General features: G+C 44.3%; 1 protein-coding gene across 1 annotated transcript; it reads right to left on the reverse strand.

The window, feature by feature from the left end:
* Positions 1 to 13,588: 13,588 nt before the first annotated feature.
* Positions 13,589 to 16,325, reverse strand: LOC112574983. Its single transcript, XM_025256452.1, has 2 exons — positions 14,839 to 16,325; positions 13,589 to 14,601 (listed from the first exon to the last, which is right to left on the reverse strand). Exons 1-2 carry the CDS (start codon positions 15,874 to 15,876, stop codon positions 14,212 to 14,214), a joined length of 1,428 nt encoding a protein of 475 aa, XP_025112237.1. The 5' UTR covers positions 15,877 to 16,325; the 3' UTR covers positions 13,589 to 14,211.

Raw genomic sequence — 16,325 nt, forward strand, 5'->3', positions numbered from 1 at the left:
AGCTGGTGCTGGTCTTTGTAGATGTGTCAGGAACCCTTGACGGGGGCATGATGGAATAAGGTAGGAGGGTTTCAACAAAGTTTTCTGAAGAATGAGTATGACACTGCTTAAGAATCACATGGAACTCTGGTATAACGCAAGACAGGAAGGTTTGTAAACCTTTTTGATGTAGAGAGCGAGAAACGGGTTTTACTGAGGTAAGTATTTGTCCGTCAGACACATTACAGAACAAAGGTCTTCATGGACTGTCGTCCTCCCCAGCCTCTCGGTGCATTCAAGCTTCTGTACACTTTATGGACACAGTTTCCCCCGCGAAGAGATGTAACAGTTCTGTAAATATGTTGAATTTAGGTTTGAAATTTGCATACTCATAATATGTTATTCGAAACCACTCGCACATGTTCCCAGGTGTGGTAGTCTGGTCACAGCAGGTGTTGCAAATAGATTTTTATTTGAGCATTCTTGGCCCCTTTTAAAACTCACAAGAACACATATTTGCGAGCTACTTCATTCAAATAAATATCGTGGTATTGAGCGTTTTCCTATGCTATAATAAGAATGATTGGCCTTAAAAGGAAACATTGCCGTGAGCGAAGGGTTGGGAGCGCAGTCAGTTAAATAGTTTTAAAGCCGCCTGAGCCTCATTTGGACACATTAACGCTTGCACAAAGGAACTCTCCAGGGAATTACTGCCAAACTGTAACTGCCAGACGTCCAGCAGCGCATCTGACGTCCTTACAACATCTGCAACGGGGTTAGGACAGCTCGGAGGAGGTTGGGGTAGTAGGGGAGGGGAAGGTCAAAGCTGAAGTTCACTGACTTCTTAAGTTGCCTGCTAAGTAGACAGCTATTAAGTGTCGTCTGTCTCAAGAGATAAAAGAAACGAATGGGGCAGGAGGGAGGGAATGTGAAGTGGGGGGGGGGACATAAAAGACAGACACGTGGGAGGGCGTGAGTGAGACATTGTTATTACCGTTGTTTGAAAATGTAACGCTTTGTATGCTCGAATGGACAATCTCTGCCAAGCTTTGGCCGTTACAACCTTTCTCGATCGATGCCATACGTGGGCAGGAGGGAAAAAATATGCCTCCCACACTTCAGAAACAGCTCCATCAGCGTCTTGTTTTTCTTCCAGATTTTTCTTACACCCATTCCGTGCGTTTCGGCCTTGTAAGACCACGGCAACAACACAGCTAATTGCTTGTAAAAAAAAAAAAAAAAAATCTTGAAGGCTTTAGTCCAGGGACAGCAACAAAAATAAGAATTGCAAATGCACGTGGCTAGTCAGCTAATTATAGCTTGCACGTTGCAAACATCTGTGACATTTTACACTAACTTTGGTCATAATTTTTCTTTTATTGCCCGGCTTCTCGTGCTATTTTTAGAGAGGTCGTAAAAGATGCTGGTCCTGCTGAGGCTAGACTTCAACCTCGCGACTGAACCTTTCAGCCCGAGTAAGCAGCGAGTGAACGCCTGGCCGTGTGTGCGCTGCTGTGGAAGGCCAAGGGTGGACCCAAGACATCTGGAGAGGTGGCCAGCAATATTTGCCGGTATAGTCCTCGTGTGACTAGAGTGTCCAGAAGCACTCCAGGCTATTACACAAGTCTGTAGGGTTCATTGACCTTTTAGACAATGCAATGCTGAAAAACTAGACGATTATGGAAGAATTGAAAAGAAAAAATATATATAAAGAATGAAAAAGGTCGTTGGGGAATTGATGTGTTATTGGAGTAACAAATAAACGGCGGAATATTTGTCAAACAAGAAAAATGAGATTAACAGCACACAGGAATGGTCAAAACGGATATGACAGTCCAAAAATTAATTCTAACATAATAAAACTCAACATACTCGCTAAGGAAGCCACGCCGTCTAAAGAGGAAGTGACGTGTAGACAAAAGTAGACATCTTTTCGGAGAATTCGAATCGTGGATTTACCAGTCTTATCAAAGGATTGCTTTTATATCAAACAAAAACTGGTTGATTTATTATTGTATTATTTATGTGGAGACCAGATATTATAATTTTCTGTCTCATTTGACCAATACTTTTTCTTAACCAATTATAGTGGTGTGTGTGTGTTTGTGTGTGTTTTACCTCCAAATCGCTATATGCAAAATGCTTACTGCTCAGAAACTGCTGTTGCTATATGATTAACAAGCAATGCCAATCAAGCCAGTCAAAGCTGTGGCTTATCTTCGCTTCCTCTCTGTTGTTATGCTCGGCTTCTTCACTCCAATCGTGTTGATGTCTATCAATCCTGGCAACAGCTGGCCGACTTGTCTTCGTACGAACGGGAGAAAAAACTGCAGCCAACGGTCGTCACTGTAACGCCTAACGCTATTTCCACGATGCATGGCGAGCCAAAACCATAAAGGGAGGCTTGGGTTTTAATGCCAGTACCTGGGACTGAAGTTTGGATGCTCGCATTGGTGTCTTCAAAGCTCGTGCGCATGCGCCACACCCACGCGGCCGCACGTGCGTCAGATCCCGCGATAGTCACTTGTTACACGTGAGTACAGTAACCGCCCAGCTTGTTTACCGTCATGGCAAGAGAGATATGCAACATAAAATTCAAAGATAGCCATGGAACATGACTCGGGAAGAAAAAAAAAGGGAGAAAGAAATGCCTGTATACGGGACAGGAAGTGGGTCACTCGCATTCAGTGAGTTTACAAGAGTTAAAGGTCACGAAATCTTTCACGATTTAGGTCGCGATCGTCAACATGTGCATAAAGTTTGTCACGATGGACAATGCCTCTAAATCTCCCTCCCTCTCTCTCCCACTCCTGACCCTAGCCCAACCCTCCCTGCCACCGCCGACATACATGAATGTTTTGTGGAAGATCTGGTCGATGACTGAAACTGATTTCTTCCCTGGCCGCACGCGTGTCTGGCTCCATGCGGTGCTCGGCCCCAGGAGCAGCTGCTTACACAGTTCTGACGGCCTTCATTCGATCGGACATTTTCTTCGCCCGCTACAGTGACTGGCCCTCTCCCAGCTTTATCGGCTCTCTGACCTTTCTGGAAGACAAGAGGGGTCCTGGGAGAAACCGATTAGCTTCTGTTATCTACTGACGTGAAGATCATCGTGTATCTGACCAGAGTTCGCCTTCTGCTGCCTTCATATTGTAAGACTTCCCCGCCCTGCAGGGGTCATCACCGGAACTTTTTTTTTTTAGTGAAGCTTGAAATCACTGTCATGTGAAATGTTCATTGACGTATTGAAATTTCGATTAGGTCAAGTGCTTGGATGGCGATCCCAAGTTTCCGCATATGTAGTGTAAACAGGATGATTGGTTGGTTGGTTGATTTGGTGAGAAAGTGCTTCCACCTAGAGGTGATTTTGTGCTATGACGGCAGGGAGGGGATGGAGGAAATCGGAGTACCCGAAGAAAACTTCCAGCCCTGTGAATAGGTGTCATACAGAATGTTCCGAGACGAGATCTGAGCCTAGGGCCACTCACTGAAGTGGTGATAACTTTTAACCACTACACTAGAGGGCGCACCTGTATGCAAGTGCAATAGAGAATCGGCCTCAGATATTTTAGAGTTAAATCTGCATTTTATTGGTAACCGAAATTTGTATTATAAAAAAAGAAAGAAAATGTGTTTATACACGTAGAATTCGACCGACGCAGCGCGAATGACTGAAGTGCATGCCCATGATCAGCAATCCTTAGAAACTGATGTTTGTGTGTTGAGGACTGTAATAACATCCGGTTCTGTATCCACAAAGTTCGGCAGGTGTGTAACCAAGCTTCGTCAGCATCTCGTGAACGCTGGATTGTTCTTGACACACATTTTCCTCTTCGATCAAAGCGATTCATAATAAGTTATGACTTCGTCATAAACACGTTAATACAACGTAAACTGTGAAATCCGAGCAGGACACAGGTGCACAGCGGAACCGCTGCTCCAACACCAACACCAATGTTGACACCAACACCACCTTGTGCACCTCCATCATACCAGCAAGGCTTGGCTGTTACACCCCCGTGCATCTTATGATGATCCGTGAGGAAGAGCAAAATCGCTCTTAGTCCAAAGGAACCCATCCTCCTTCGGGGCGACCTCGAAGTAATGAAACATCAAGACTGCAACGACTGCCATCTCGTGGCGGCCGCGCCATTGATTCTCTTTGGAGGCACTCCTCTCTGGCCAACGTCAGCACGCTCACCACCGCACTTCAACTCATTCAGAACACTTTCAGGTTGTCGGGTTTCTCATGTTCCTCCGCCAAGCCGGTTCCCGCAACCTCTCTTGTCTTCATCACTTGTCTTCCAGCGCCAGTCCGACGTGGGCGCGAGATGCGCAACCCCACCTCCGCGCATCCTTCGTACACACTTGTTGGAGCGGCACCATTTGTTATTGCAGACTCGTCTGTAACCTACTTCCAGCCCAGAAGTCTTCGGTATTCCTTTCTCCCCACCCTACCCCCACACTCCCACCCTACCCCGACGACTTTGCTCCTACTCGCAGTTTCTCCCACACATGTACAGCCATTACAGACGCTTGAAGCGAGCGGGCCTTCCACTCCTTCGGCGTGAATAGTCTGGAATTCTCTGGCGGTCGTTGATCATTCCTGCTCCCGTATCGTGCGGAATTTGCAGTAAAACGAACACGGTCCACTCGCCACCCGGTTTCTTCCCCCCCTACCCCCGGGCTATCAGGTCCGTGAGCGCCGCGCGCGTGCACGAAGAATGATGCGGCCTCCGTGGGTGGCTCGCTCGTTCCACAAACTTGTATTACTGGACTGCTGGCAGATGATTTTTTTTTTCCAGGCAGGTGTGTACAAAGCTTCCGGTCTAGTCACAGTCATTGTTAAAGCTCGCCGAGACTAACAGCGGAGAACTTCGCAAGAGGCTAAGCGTTGGTCTCGGCAATCCACCTATTCATGTCTGTGTTCGTTGTCTTCCAAGTCCATTCTATCCCCGTCCTTCCCCATCCCCTGCATGTCGGTCCGAGAGCGCACAACCCTGACTTCTCCGCTTGGCTATCTTGTCTCGGTATCCGAAACCATTGTGTTCCTTCTCTCAACCTCCAACCCACCCAATCACAACCTGTACCACTCACATCATCCTCCACATACTTCCTCTCGAGTTTAAAAATATTAGGACGTGGAACCGCATGGTGCACACACCAAGATGTAAACAAGTCCCCTCTACTCCCCACCCCGCTCGCCTCCCCATCCTCCACTCCGTGGTGGCGCTGCGAGGGCAGGCGGGTTGGCTCACAGTGGGGCACGTGCAAGCAGCGAAGCCAGAGAACGGCCCGTGCAGTTGCCGTGCCGGGGGCGTCTATGTCGTCGTAGTTGTTGAAGCCGTCGTTGAACCGTTCCCGTTTATTTTCTGGTCCCCCACCTCACCATCCTTGTGGGTCCGCGATGTGCGAGATCGGTCGAGATCGTCTGACAACGCGGTTGCGAGCGTGAGTTGTGTTCACGGTGCTGTGTGACTGTGGTGTGTGGTTGGTGTAATTGTCTAGCCGCATCACCTTGTTGTTCTTCGCACACCACACGATTGTTATCTGGGGGCTTGTGTTTAGAAAGGTGTTAGATTACCCAAAGGCCCCACTGGGGCCCAGGACACTAATCAGAAGTAATGCTACACTTGTTTTTGGTGGACACCTCTCCTGTTTGGCGGTTAACTACGCGTGACTGTTATCACGAACCTTTCCATTTGTAAGCATACTTGCACTCCTAGAAAACAAACAACTAAAACCCACGCACACTCTTGCACGCTCAAAAGTATGCAGCCCTGTTTAACGAGAACTTCAGCAACACCCACTCTCTACACACACACACGCAGGTGTTGCAGATAGTAAACACTAAACAAAATATTTTTGTTTTTTTATAAAGACAGAATACTCACTATAGAAGTCATCCAGCCACGACAACGATGGCTCCAGCAACTAGGCTTTGGGAGTGGGAGTGAGAGAAGGGGAAAGAGGAGTAGAGGGGGTGAGAGAGGGATTGAGAGAGGTCTTACCGCGACGCCGATGAGACGACGAGACGAGTGATAAGATCGACCGGGGTTGTGAGGACTGCGTTGTACGGACACCGAGGCTTGCAGGAAACGGCCGCCATTTGATAAATCCATTTTTTGTTCATCGGCGATCTTGTTACAGTATTTTTTTAATTTGCCCGAATATTAAGGCTATGACGCAAGAAGGTAAATAGATAAACCAAAGTTAATTTGTTAGTTCTCAGTTAGAACTTGTCTGGTTTGCAAAATCTTAACTGACAAGGCTATATCTATCTATAAAACTGCCTTAAGATTCTTTAATTTAGTTGGAAAGCTGCACATGATAAATGCACATGACAAGTCATCTGAAATATTAGAATGATAACAGAGTCCGCAGTGAACTCTAGGAAATTCTCTTCTGCTTCGTCCTAATGGCGCATAGCCGGCTACCTCAAGATGTTCAGTGGTGTTCACTAAGGACCTTCATAGATACCCTGAAATGGGGTCGACTCTCACACCTGCAAAGTACGAGAACATTCTACAGAAACAAATCCACAGAGGATAACGTGCACTGTACAGGTAATTTCTTCGATAGGTCTCACCTTTCCAACATGGCGATGTCTTCGTTCTCAAGGAGTGCAAGAAGGTCAGCGCACTAAAAGTGATCTTCAAGTGTTTAAGTGTGTTTACGAGATTTTTCAAGATCAAAGGATTGGTTGATTATTGGTGTTTTAAGCCGAGTCAGCAGTTACAAGGCTAGTTTAACGACTAGATTACGTGAAAACATGTGCAATATCCAGAAAAAATTGCGTCTGAGAGACGAGGTACGAACCCATGTCCCAGGTTCTTCACTATCTTGATAACAGCAGCACTGCTGGAAAATTCTATATCGGAATCAGTTCTCTTGTTTTTTTTTCTTGCGCGCGCACTCACGTACACACACATATACATACACATGCACATATACATACATACACATATATATATATATAAATATATGGGCTAAAACACGCGCACATGCACGAGTTACTTTCGTGTATACGAGAAGACTAAACCTCCACTTGATACACTAGGATGCTCACACACAGACACACAGAGAGCACACACCAAACCTCCACCTGATACACTAGGATGCTCACACACAGACACACAGAGAGCACACACCAAACCTCCACCTGATACACTAGGATGCTTACACACAGACACACAGAGAGTCTCTTTAAACCATCAAACTCTAAAACTTCAAGAAATGCACGACACAGACAAGCACTGTGGTTCTCTTCAACATCTTGCGGCAGGATGTAAGTTCAGTCTCATCTGATCGCAAGAGCCTCACAAAAAACATCTTTCTACCAGTTCTGAAACTTATCATCGACATCAACTTCAGAAAAAAAAAATGAGGCTGTCGAAAACACGCTGAAAAAAAAAAACAGCTCTTAAACAGAAACCCTACCTCGAGAGTAATTAGCCCCGAATGTATAGACACCGCGTCTGTGCATCTTTCATTCCCCAAAGAAACCTACGCTTTCACAAATTTTCGCTCTCATTTGCTTTTATGGTAGCTGGTGGGTCTTCGAAGCTTCCAGCTTATTCATTCAATCACCTCGTCAAAGCTTGTCGGCATCTCCGCTGGACGGCAGCTTCTTTTGCACTCGGTGACTTCCCGAGATTGATCTCCCACACATCCTCTTGATGTCCACAATAGTGAAGACGGCAACAGAATACAACTGTAGTCGATCTGCTGACTCCGATTTAATATGCGCAGTGACTTGGGATAATATTTCGAGCTATAGACGATGTTGATAACGATGATACGGACAGAAGGATGTGTATAAAAATTACTTTCTCTTTACTCGGAAGGAAAAAGAAAAATTTTGCTTCAGTTTCAGTCTTTGAAAAAGTTCGGTCTGATTGTGTACTCAACTGTTTCTTATACTTTCATCGACATTTTTTCAAACTCGTAGAAGTCGAAGATGAAAAAAAGGCAAGGTGTCAATTTATTGTTAAATCGAAAAGAAGAAGTCTTGAAAGGAAACAAGTCTCTTCTGGAGGTTTGGAAACAGGGTTAACCTCACTTCCCATGACGTCGCGAAACAAAGCTCTCTGATTGGACGACGCCTCATTAGCATATGACTGAAGGTTTTTCATTGGTTCAGTGACCTCAGTAGTTAGAATTTTAGTCAATTCACAAATGCTTTTACTCTTAGCAATATTCACAACGAATGTTTTTGTATCATGTTATAGAGCTCTGTCCTCTCAGTTTGGCAGCAGCTTGGAGGTGAGTTGTCTACCCCTGGTTCGCTTCGATGTCTGTGTCGACGTAAGCAGTAAACATAAGCTTCCAAAATAGAAAGAGCCCACAGGGGTGTGGCGTGTTGCTTTTGTCAAGTATGCTGCTCGGCATAACACAGATAAGCAATCTCATCTTGAACAAAGCTGTTTATCACTCCTAATCTCAGCAGGTCCATACAGCATGCTGATTTGAAAGTTTATGTTCATACAAATGTTGGGGGCTTCCTGCCGATATCATCAGCTCAGCCTCCTCCCTGGGCCACCATTCATCGTCCCACCCACCCATCCACCACTCACTCACACACATGGTGAAAAAAGTCTGCTTCACTTTCATGGAACAAGGAACAGTTCTTTGACCTTTAACCTCAGGATTCAAGAGTCAGAAATGAAGAGAGAAAGAGAAATTTAGTCATTGTAGGAATAAAACTACCAGAATCCACTGCTATATTTTCTCCAAAAGCAAAACTTGTCATGAAAGGGTGTCCGATGCACCTCTCTACATTATTTTTGTTCTCATTTTCGGATTTTTGTTTTAAGTCGAGGATACAAAAGAACGACCAAGACACATGTAATATAGCCCATGCCCATCCTAGGCTGAGGTAAGTTATGACCACGCCTGAGCAGCCTGAATGTATTTCAGCAAATCCCAAAAACTCTTCTCACTTTCACAATTTTATCCCATCTCTGTCCCATCTCTCACACACGCGCGCGTAAACACGCACGCGCAGCTGACTGCACCCTCTACCTTGTGGATGCTGAACCGTAAACCTCGCCGCAGGCGCGAAAATGAAATCCAGACATGCTATTGATCCTCCACATGTTTACTTCAACGAGAGCTAACAGTCACCTAGACTGCATCTGCACACTGTCTTGCCACACCGCCGTGCTATTCTTTATTTATTTATTGAACACTGTGCTAGTCCAGCTCTCGGTGAAAGAGAAAAACCCACAGGAGTGGCTTCGCAATAATTTGCTGTCTCGACTCTCGTGTCTGCCAGTCGCGAGAACAAACAGAAAATTTGTAAACATGACAGAAAAGATGCAGACTCCGCCAATGTCAACTTTATCGAAAAAAACAAAACAAAAACAAAACAAATCAAGAACAAAAGAAAGAAAGAAAAAAAAAAGAAAAAAAAAGAAAGAAAGAAAGAAAGAAAGAAAGAAAGAAAGAAAGAAAGAAAGAAAGAAAGAAAGAAAGAAAGAAAGAAAGAAAGAAAGCATCCAAGAACATCAATGCCAGGTCATCGCGAGCTCTATCCAGGGAACCATCTGATGCTGAGGATGGCAGTTATCTGGCAATGCGGGTGTGGCGTCGGCGCAGCGACTAAAATTAGAAAATAAAATGACAGTCGAGTGACAAAGTGACACTGGGTGAGGGTAAGATCTCAAGATGCCTGTTGGCACATCCGCCGATCGCAGACGATGGGGTTTATATCTACATCGCATTAGCCGAAGCCTTTTTATGTTAAGATGCTGCGGGCGGATCTTGCCTGGATGCTGGACAAGCGATGGAGTGAGTGGCTCACTGTCGCTCAATTATTCAATCTGTGTGGCGGCCATGTGCTGCCGTGGACCACAGCCACTGGTGATCATGGATGTAGAGTGCAGTCACAGTAGTGGTCGTCCTCTACTCCTTTGTCCTGTTGCTTGTAGTTGTTTGATTATGAACCCACTGACCTCCTGTCTGTCTCCATGTTTCTCCCTCACACTGCATTTTTGTTGCATTGGTATATTATTTGGTATATTATTTCTGCTGTGTTGATGGAGACTGGACTTTCGATGTGTGAAGACCTGCAATTCACAAAAAGTGAGTTTGAGAGAGAGAGAAAGAAAGAGAGAACATACAGATTGTTTTTGTAATGAATTGAACCCAATAATGCCAAGAGTATTTGCACTCAAGTTGGCCTTTAAGTTCTCCTTAGAGATGACTGGCGACGAACGACTTATCAATAAAGAAAAGATCTCTTTATTTATGAATTTATTACTAAAAGCGCTTTATGACTCAGTAAAATATTGTTAAACTTGTGAGACCGTAATTATGTTTGCACGATGGTCATACGAAGACTTTGCCTAACTTTGTCACATATTCCCCAAACATACACAGCAACTATTATTTGTTTGGTACTTTTCGTACAACTCTATGTATTTCACTTTAATTGTCGGCTTGACTCTTCTGGTTTTGATGTCTTCTCCTCTTTACAGTCCCTGAACCACATCTGTAGGAAGGAGGGAGGGTTGTAAACATTGTTAGCAACCCACATCCAATCTCGGTTAGTTGCAGATGCCAGACCTTGTTTCTCGTGAATTTCTTGAGTAGATCAAACGAAAATGCTGCGGCTGATGTGGCAGGTAAAAACTGGCAGCAGACGATGGGCGCCTGTCTCAGCAAAGCCTGTGAAGTGAGCAGATTCTTATGTGGGTGTCCTGATGACAACAAACAGTGCGGGCTTTGATGTGATTGTGTTGAATAATTCATTGAGAGGTTATGTTTTGTGGGAAGATTGTTACAAATTATTTCAAATGTTGTCAATAAAACCAGCTTTTTGGATTTTTTGTGGGTCAGAATTCCAATTCTTTATTTTCATTTGTACAGTTTGTTTCACAGTTTTCAATCCTTATCGTTTGACAGTGTTAACTTCATTCTCTGTTAATGTTTTCTAATATTGAGCCAGAAATCGGACACAGAAGGAAAGCTATGAATTTAAAAAAGTTGAATAACTCTTTGTGCTTAAAACGATTTGCATCAAAATACGCCATTTTTGTTGTCAGAGCTGGCACAAAGGAAAAAAAAAGATTGATACAAAATTAATTTTCTTTAAAAAAAAATAAGTAGGCTCTGTCCAAAACCCTAGAAATCCACGCTTTATTAATCGAAAGGATATGGCATGTAAAGTAAACAATCCTAAACAATTTTAAAGTCATTGTTGAGTGGGATAAAATGACAATATTTCTAGCTAGAAAATACTCATCCTTCCACCTCTCTCTCTCACACGTAAATGCAACACATAAGTGAGTCAATTTGATAACTTATTAAAAAATATATGCTTTAAGGATACTCTTGCTGGATACTGTCAAGCTTACATTTGTATACCTTTATCATTAAATACTCTCGCCTCAGTTGGAGACTCTTTATAATTAAATTGCTCCTCCTCTCTGAATGGAATATTCAGGACAGACTGTCAACTTGTATGCTGTATCTATATTACAGAGGTGTGCGTTGTTCGTACCTCAGCCCTGCTAACAGCACGGACAGCATGTAACCGGAAGAACTTTAAGGATACTCCCTTCGCGGGTATCCTCCACGCAGCTAATTACATAGGTCCATAGCGTGGGGGGTAAAAATGAATGCTTCTCAGTGAGTTTTTACTGGTTCTTTCATTAAATGGATCTTTTTTTTTCTTTGGTTCTGGAGAACGGATTAGTCACTTATGTGAGTGCAATAATAATGATGATGGTGATGATGAGGTCGCGCTCACTTGAAAGGACCCACCCGGATCAGTTACCAGTCGTTGTCAATATGACTTTTCAAGAGACGTGCTGATAATTACGCTTACGTAATTTTTCAGTTATCGACCCTTTGAAGTCTTTTCCGGTCAGTGTCATGTCACTGTTAAATGTAAGCAGCTTGATCACTGGCTTGGTCCTGGGTTACAGCGTCCTGCGCCCTGTCTCCATTCAAGGGGTTATTGTGGTCCAGTCCTGGGGCCGTGAGTATGATGCAGAGGTAGCGTTACCTTGGGGTCATAGCGCCCTTTGTTATTTCTCCATGTGAGGGGGTTGCTATGGTCCAGTTCTGGGACGTATTCATGAAGCAGAGATAACATTATCTCGGGTAAGCTTTGGACATGAAACGCTGCGGGGCCACACAACTTGAAAAAAGGGGGCTGTGACAATGGCTATGATTAAAGAGGACTGGCTTGGGTTGTAGGTGAAGCAAACCCAGGGGTACTAACGCAGCTCTGTAACTGCAGCCCCAAAAGATGCACAGCGCGTGCGCAGTGTGCTGCTGTACGACCGTAAAGCCGATTGTCACAACCACGTCACACACTGACGTCACGCGCGTTCACACAACACAAAACACAACGATCTGCCAATGGGCTTCTCGTGTACTTTACTGAAAAAAAAAAGCCCTTACTTATCCTCTCTCTCGGGGAAAGTGGGTCAAAGGTCTGGTAGACCCGATAACAAATTAAACACAACAACAAAGCATAAACATTCACTAGCTATCCAATGCACATGACATTCAGCACACTGTCCTCTCTCCACGGTGGTAGTCCACCGTGCCAGTCCAATTCCCGCGGTGTGATAACAATACAAAGCGCCACTCTGGAAATAAGTCTCGCGCACACATAGTTTCTCAGATATTGCATATAAAGATTAACACTTACAGTTACTGGTTTACTCACGTCTCTTCCGCGACATAAAAGTCCGATCTCTGGGGCACGAACGCTCCTTCACTGTCCACGGCGAACGTACAGACTCACTTACACACACAACACCTATTCCAATAGAATCCCAGTTCTCCCTCGCAGTCCACGGCGAGTGTTCAGGTCGTCTTACACATGAAAACACATATTCCAACGGACTCTCTATAGCCAGCTCACACGAGGCTATCCACTGGAGAACACATACCACACGACACTGGGGTCGCGGACGCTTCCGACTCGTACACCAAAACTTCCCGCGTCTCGGCGGCTTCTTTGGGAACACACACTCCCAATGGATCCTTCACCAGCTCACGCTGCCGTTGGATTCCTTCAGAGTTCTCTCCCTCCTAGGTTCTCGCAGAGGTTATCTCTCTCTCTCCCGTAGGTTCTCTCAGGAGTTCTCTCAGGAGTTCTCTCATACGTTCCTTGTCTGGGCAAGCAACTCGCTCCACTATTCCTGGTCTCCGTAAGTTCTCTCACCATAAGTTCTCGCAGGGGTTATCTCTCTCTCTCTCCCGTAGGTTCTTTCATCATAAGTTCCTTGACTAGGCCAGGAACTCAAACCACTCATTCCCGGTCCCTGTAACCACACGTACAGCAAGACCCTCCGACTTGGCGGTTTCGTTGGGAATCCTCATCATAAGTTCCTTCTTCATAAGTTCCTCTCAGCATAAGTTCCTCTCAGCATAAGTTCCTCTCAGCATAAGTTCCTCTCATTCCCGGTCCCTGTAACCACACGTACAGCAAGACCATCCGACTTGGCGGTTCGTTGGGAATCCTCACCATAAGTTCCTCTCAGCATAAGTTCCTCTCATTCCCGGTCCCTGTAACCACACGTACAGCAAGACCATCCGACTTGGCGGTTTCGTTGGGAATCCTCACCATAAGTTCTCTCAGCATAAGTTCCTGTAACTCGGTGGTTAATTAATGTACTGAATTTATATCCTACTACATATTGTGCCAAAACTTCAAGTGAAAAAATATATTTACTCTAGAAAATTAAATCATTTATATAAATCATTTAGAAACACATCTCTTTACATCCTCAATCAAAATTCACAACTTCTGCAACAATTAATCTGTTACCTTGACTAGGCAAGGAACTTAAACCTCTCATTCCCGGTCCCTGTAACCACACGTACAGCAGGACCATCCGACTTGGCGGTTTCGTTGGGAATGCTCATACACTGTTCTCCAAGCCCAAGCTTGGGGTGAACTTTTGCTCACTACTTTTGTCTGGTTTGCACGAGAATTTCATTTTAACACTGGCCGGTCACTTCTCTCAGACTCACTCGCTATCCACGTGACCAAGGGAAACAACTCTCGTCCCTGACACAATACATGTACACAACACACGTCCCTGACATTCCTCCCCCCTTACAAAAAAAATGTTCACATTTTTCAGTACTAAGATGTCTCACCACAGTCCCAAGGGATCTCTTGATCCGCCTCCACGCGCGACAAGACGTCCGCTAACTTACTACAAGTACCCTTAATAGATTCCCCTTGGAAGTGGTATTCTATCCTTACAGAGTCATGTAAAGATTAGCTTGACAGATCAGCTTGCCAGTTGTTTTTTTCTTGAGAGCTCTCACAATTTTCTTCTTATTTTTGCCCTCTGGATCGAAACTTAACAGCAGATATCCTAATTCTTTGAAAGTTGTCCCATAATAGTCCTCTGAAAATGCTCGTTTTTTTGTGACTTTTCCCAGAGCTGTCTTGAGTTCTTTGAAGGTCTGATGAACCTCAAACTCTTTGGTCAAGGTGCCAATGTCTGTCGTCGTTTCCTCTATCTCACTCGACATCTGATGTCTCATGTTCAGATACACCTCTTTAGTTTTTCTCTCGTCATCGTAGATTCGTTTAAATTCTCTTATCAGTTTTGTCAATCGTTCCACCACTTTGTTAGTCTCAGCATTTGCTATCTCCACTTCCAGAGATTTTTCTTTTGTTACAGTATTATCAAGTTCTTTCTTCATACTTTCGTTACGTTCCTTGAAGAATTTGATTTCCGCTAAGGCTTTCTGAAGGTCATCGGACTGTTTCTTATGACCTAATTCAAGTTCACGAACTTTTTCTTCAAAGTCACCAACTGTGATCCACTGTTGTTTACACATTTCATCTCTTTCTTTTCGCCAAACCTCTGTCTCAGTCTTAAGCCGAATAATTTCTTTGTCCCGGTCACTAATTTCTCTCTGCAATCTGTGTTCACTATGTTTTGTATTTTCTTTAAAGTTCTGTAAACTTTGTTGTACCGCTTTGATTTCGTCACTCAGGTCGTTGATTTTGTGGTTCAGTTCTTCATGAACCTCCTGAAGAGTTGATTCTCTCTGTATTGACGGCTGTTGCGTTTGTGACACACGTTGAGCATTGGTTCTCTCAGACTCTAGATAATGAGGAGTAGTTTCCCTGCTAACATTTACTTGGTATCTGTGTTCTTGTGCTCTTTCTCTTCTGTTTGAGGCTGTAAACATAGGAGTGACACTTGCCGGAGACGGGTTCTCCTTTCTCAGGGTAGCTTCATTGCTGTTTATGTATCGAGCTCTATGGTATTGACAATACCTGGCTATGTGTCCATATGCTTCACAGGTGTAACATTGGCGCTGTGATGTCCATCGATGCCGATTGCCAGAAGATGGGGCATCTTTCTGGTTCTTCCTTCTCAGTATAACTTTATTGGGTCCTAGGTGTTGAGCTCTCTGATAGAGACAGTTCCGGGCAATGTGACCATATCGTTTACAATTGTAGCATTGCCTCTGAGAAGACCCTAGTGTGTTGACACACACTCTGGCAATGTGTCCGAGTCCCTTGCATGCGTAACACTTGATCTTACTATTGAAGGTTGAAGACCTCTTCTCTGGTGTATAGCGATCTCTTGAGGAACAATCGTGACACCGCGTGCTCTCTCCTGCACCCTGGCTCACAGCGGCGAATTCCGAACCGTCACCTTGTTCGGCTTCAGCTTCTCTTTCTAATCTGTCTACTGTTCTCTCACTTGATAATCTTTCTGCTTCCTTTTTTTTCGCTAACCTATTCCTTTCTTCTCTCTTGGCTAACCATTCTGCCTCTTCTCTATCTGCTTCTTCGTCGTATCTCTCAAGACACTGTAGGACGTATTGTTGCAGGGTACTATCAGTGTAGCCCAGTTTCTGACCCTGGGCTATGAGACTGGGTACGTCCGGTAACTCCATATCAAATGCAACTAGTAACAATCGGCACTGACAAATTCCCTATATCCCACTAAATAGAGTCAAACTACAACACAAAAAAAAACAAAACCTTGGGAATTCCTATCAACACCAACACCTATCTATACACTCTTACACATCAACCGATATATCAATAATACAAAATGCACGTCAACCTGGTAACTACCATCACCAGAATCAATACCTGTATCAATAAGGGTTTCCACAACCTCACTTAAAGTGTGTCACAATCCGTTACAAAACCTTTCGGCTTGCACACTACACAGCATGTCATCAATGATAACAGAATAGTACCTTATCGCATGTCATCAAAGGAAAACAGAGTAATTCTTTATAGCATGTCATCAATGGAAAACAGAGCATTTCATACAAGCTGCTTCATATATCATGTCATCAATCACAAAACAGGATTGCATCCAAAAAAAATGTTT

Source organism: Pomacea canaliculata, linkage group LG1 (genome assembly GCF_003073045.1).
Source record: "Pomacea canaliculata isolate SZHN2017 linkage group LG1, ASM307304v1, whole genome shotgun sequence".
Taxonomy (NCBI): domain Eukaryota; kingdom Metazoa; phylum Mollusca; class Gastropoda; order Architaenioglossa; family Ampullariidae; genus Pomacea; species Pomacea canaliculata.

Coding starts and splice junctions, on each gene's coding strand:
- LOC112574983 (XM_025256452.1), bottom strand. CDS start 15,876: ATGGAGTTACCGGACGTACCCAGTCTCATAGCCCAGGGTCAGAAACTG. Junction 14,602..14,838: donor AAGAAATTATTCGGCTTAAG/ACTGAGACAGAG, acceptor GAGATAGCAAAT/GCTGAGACTAACAAAGTGGT.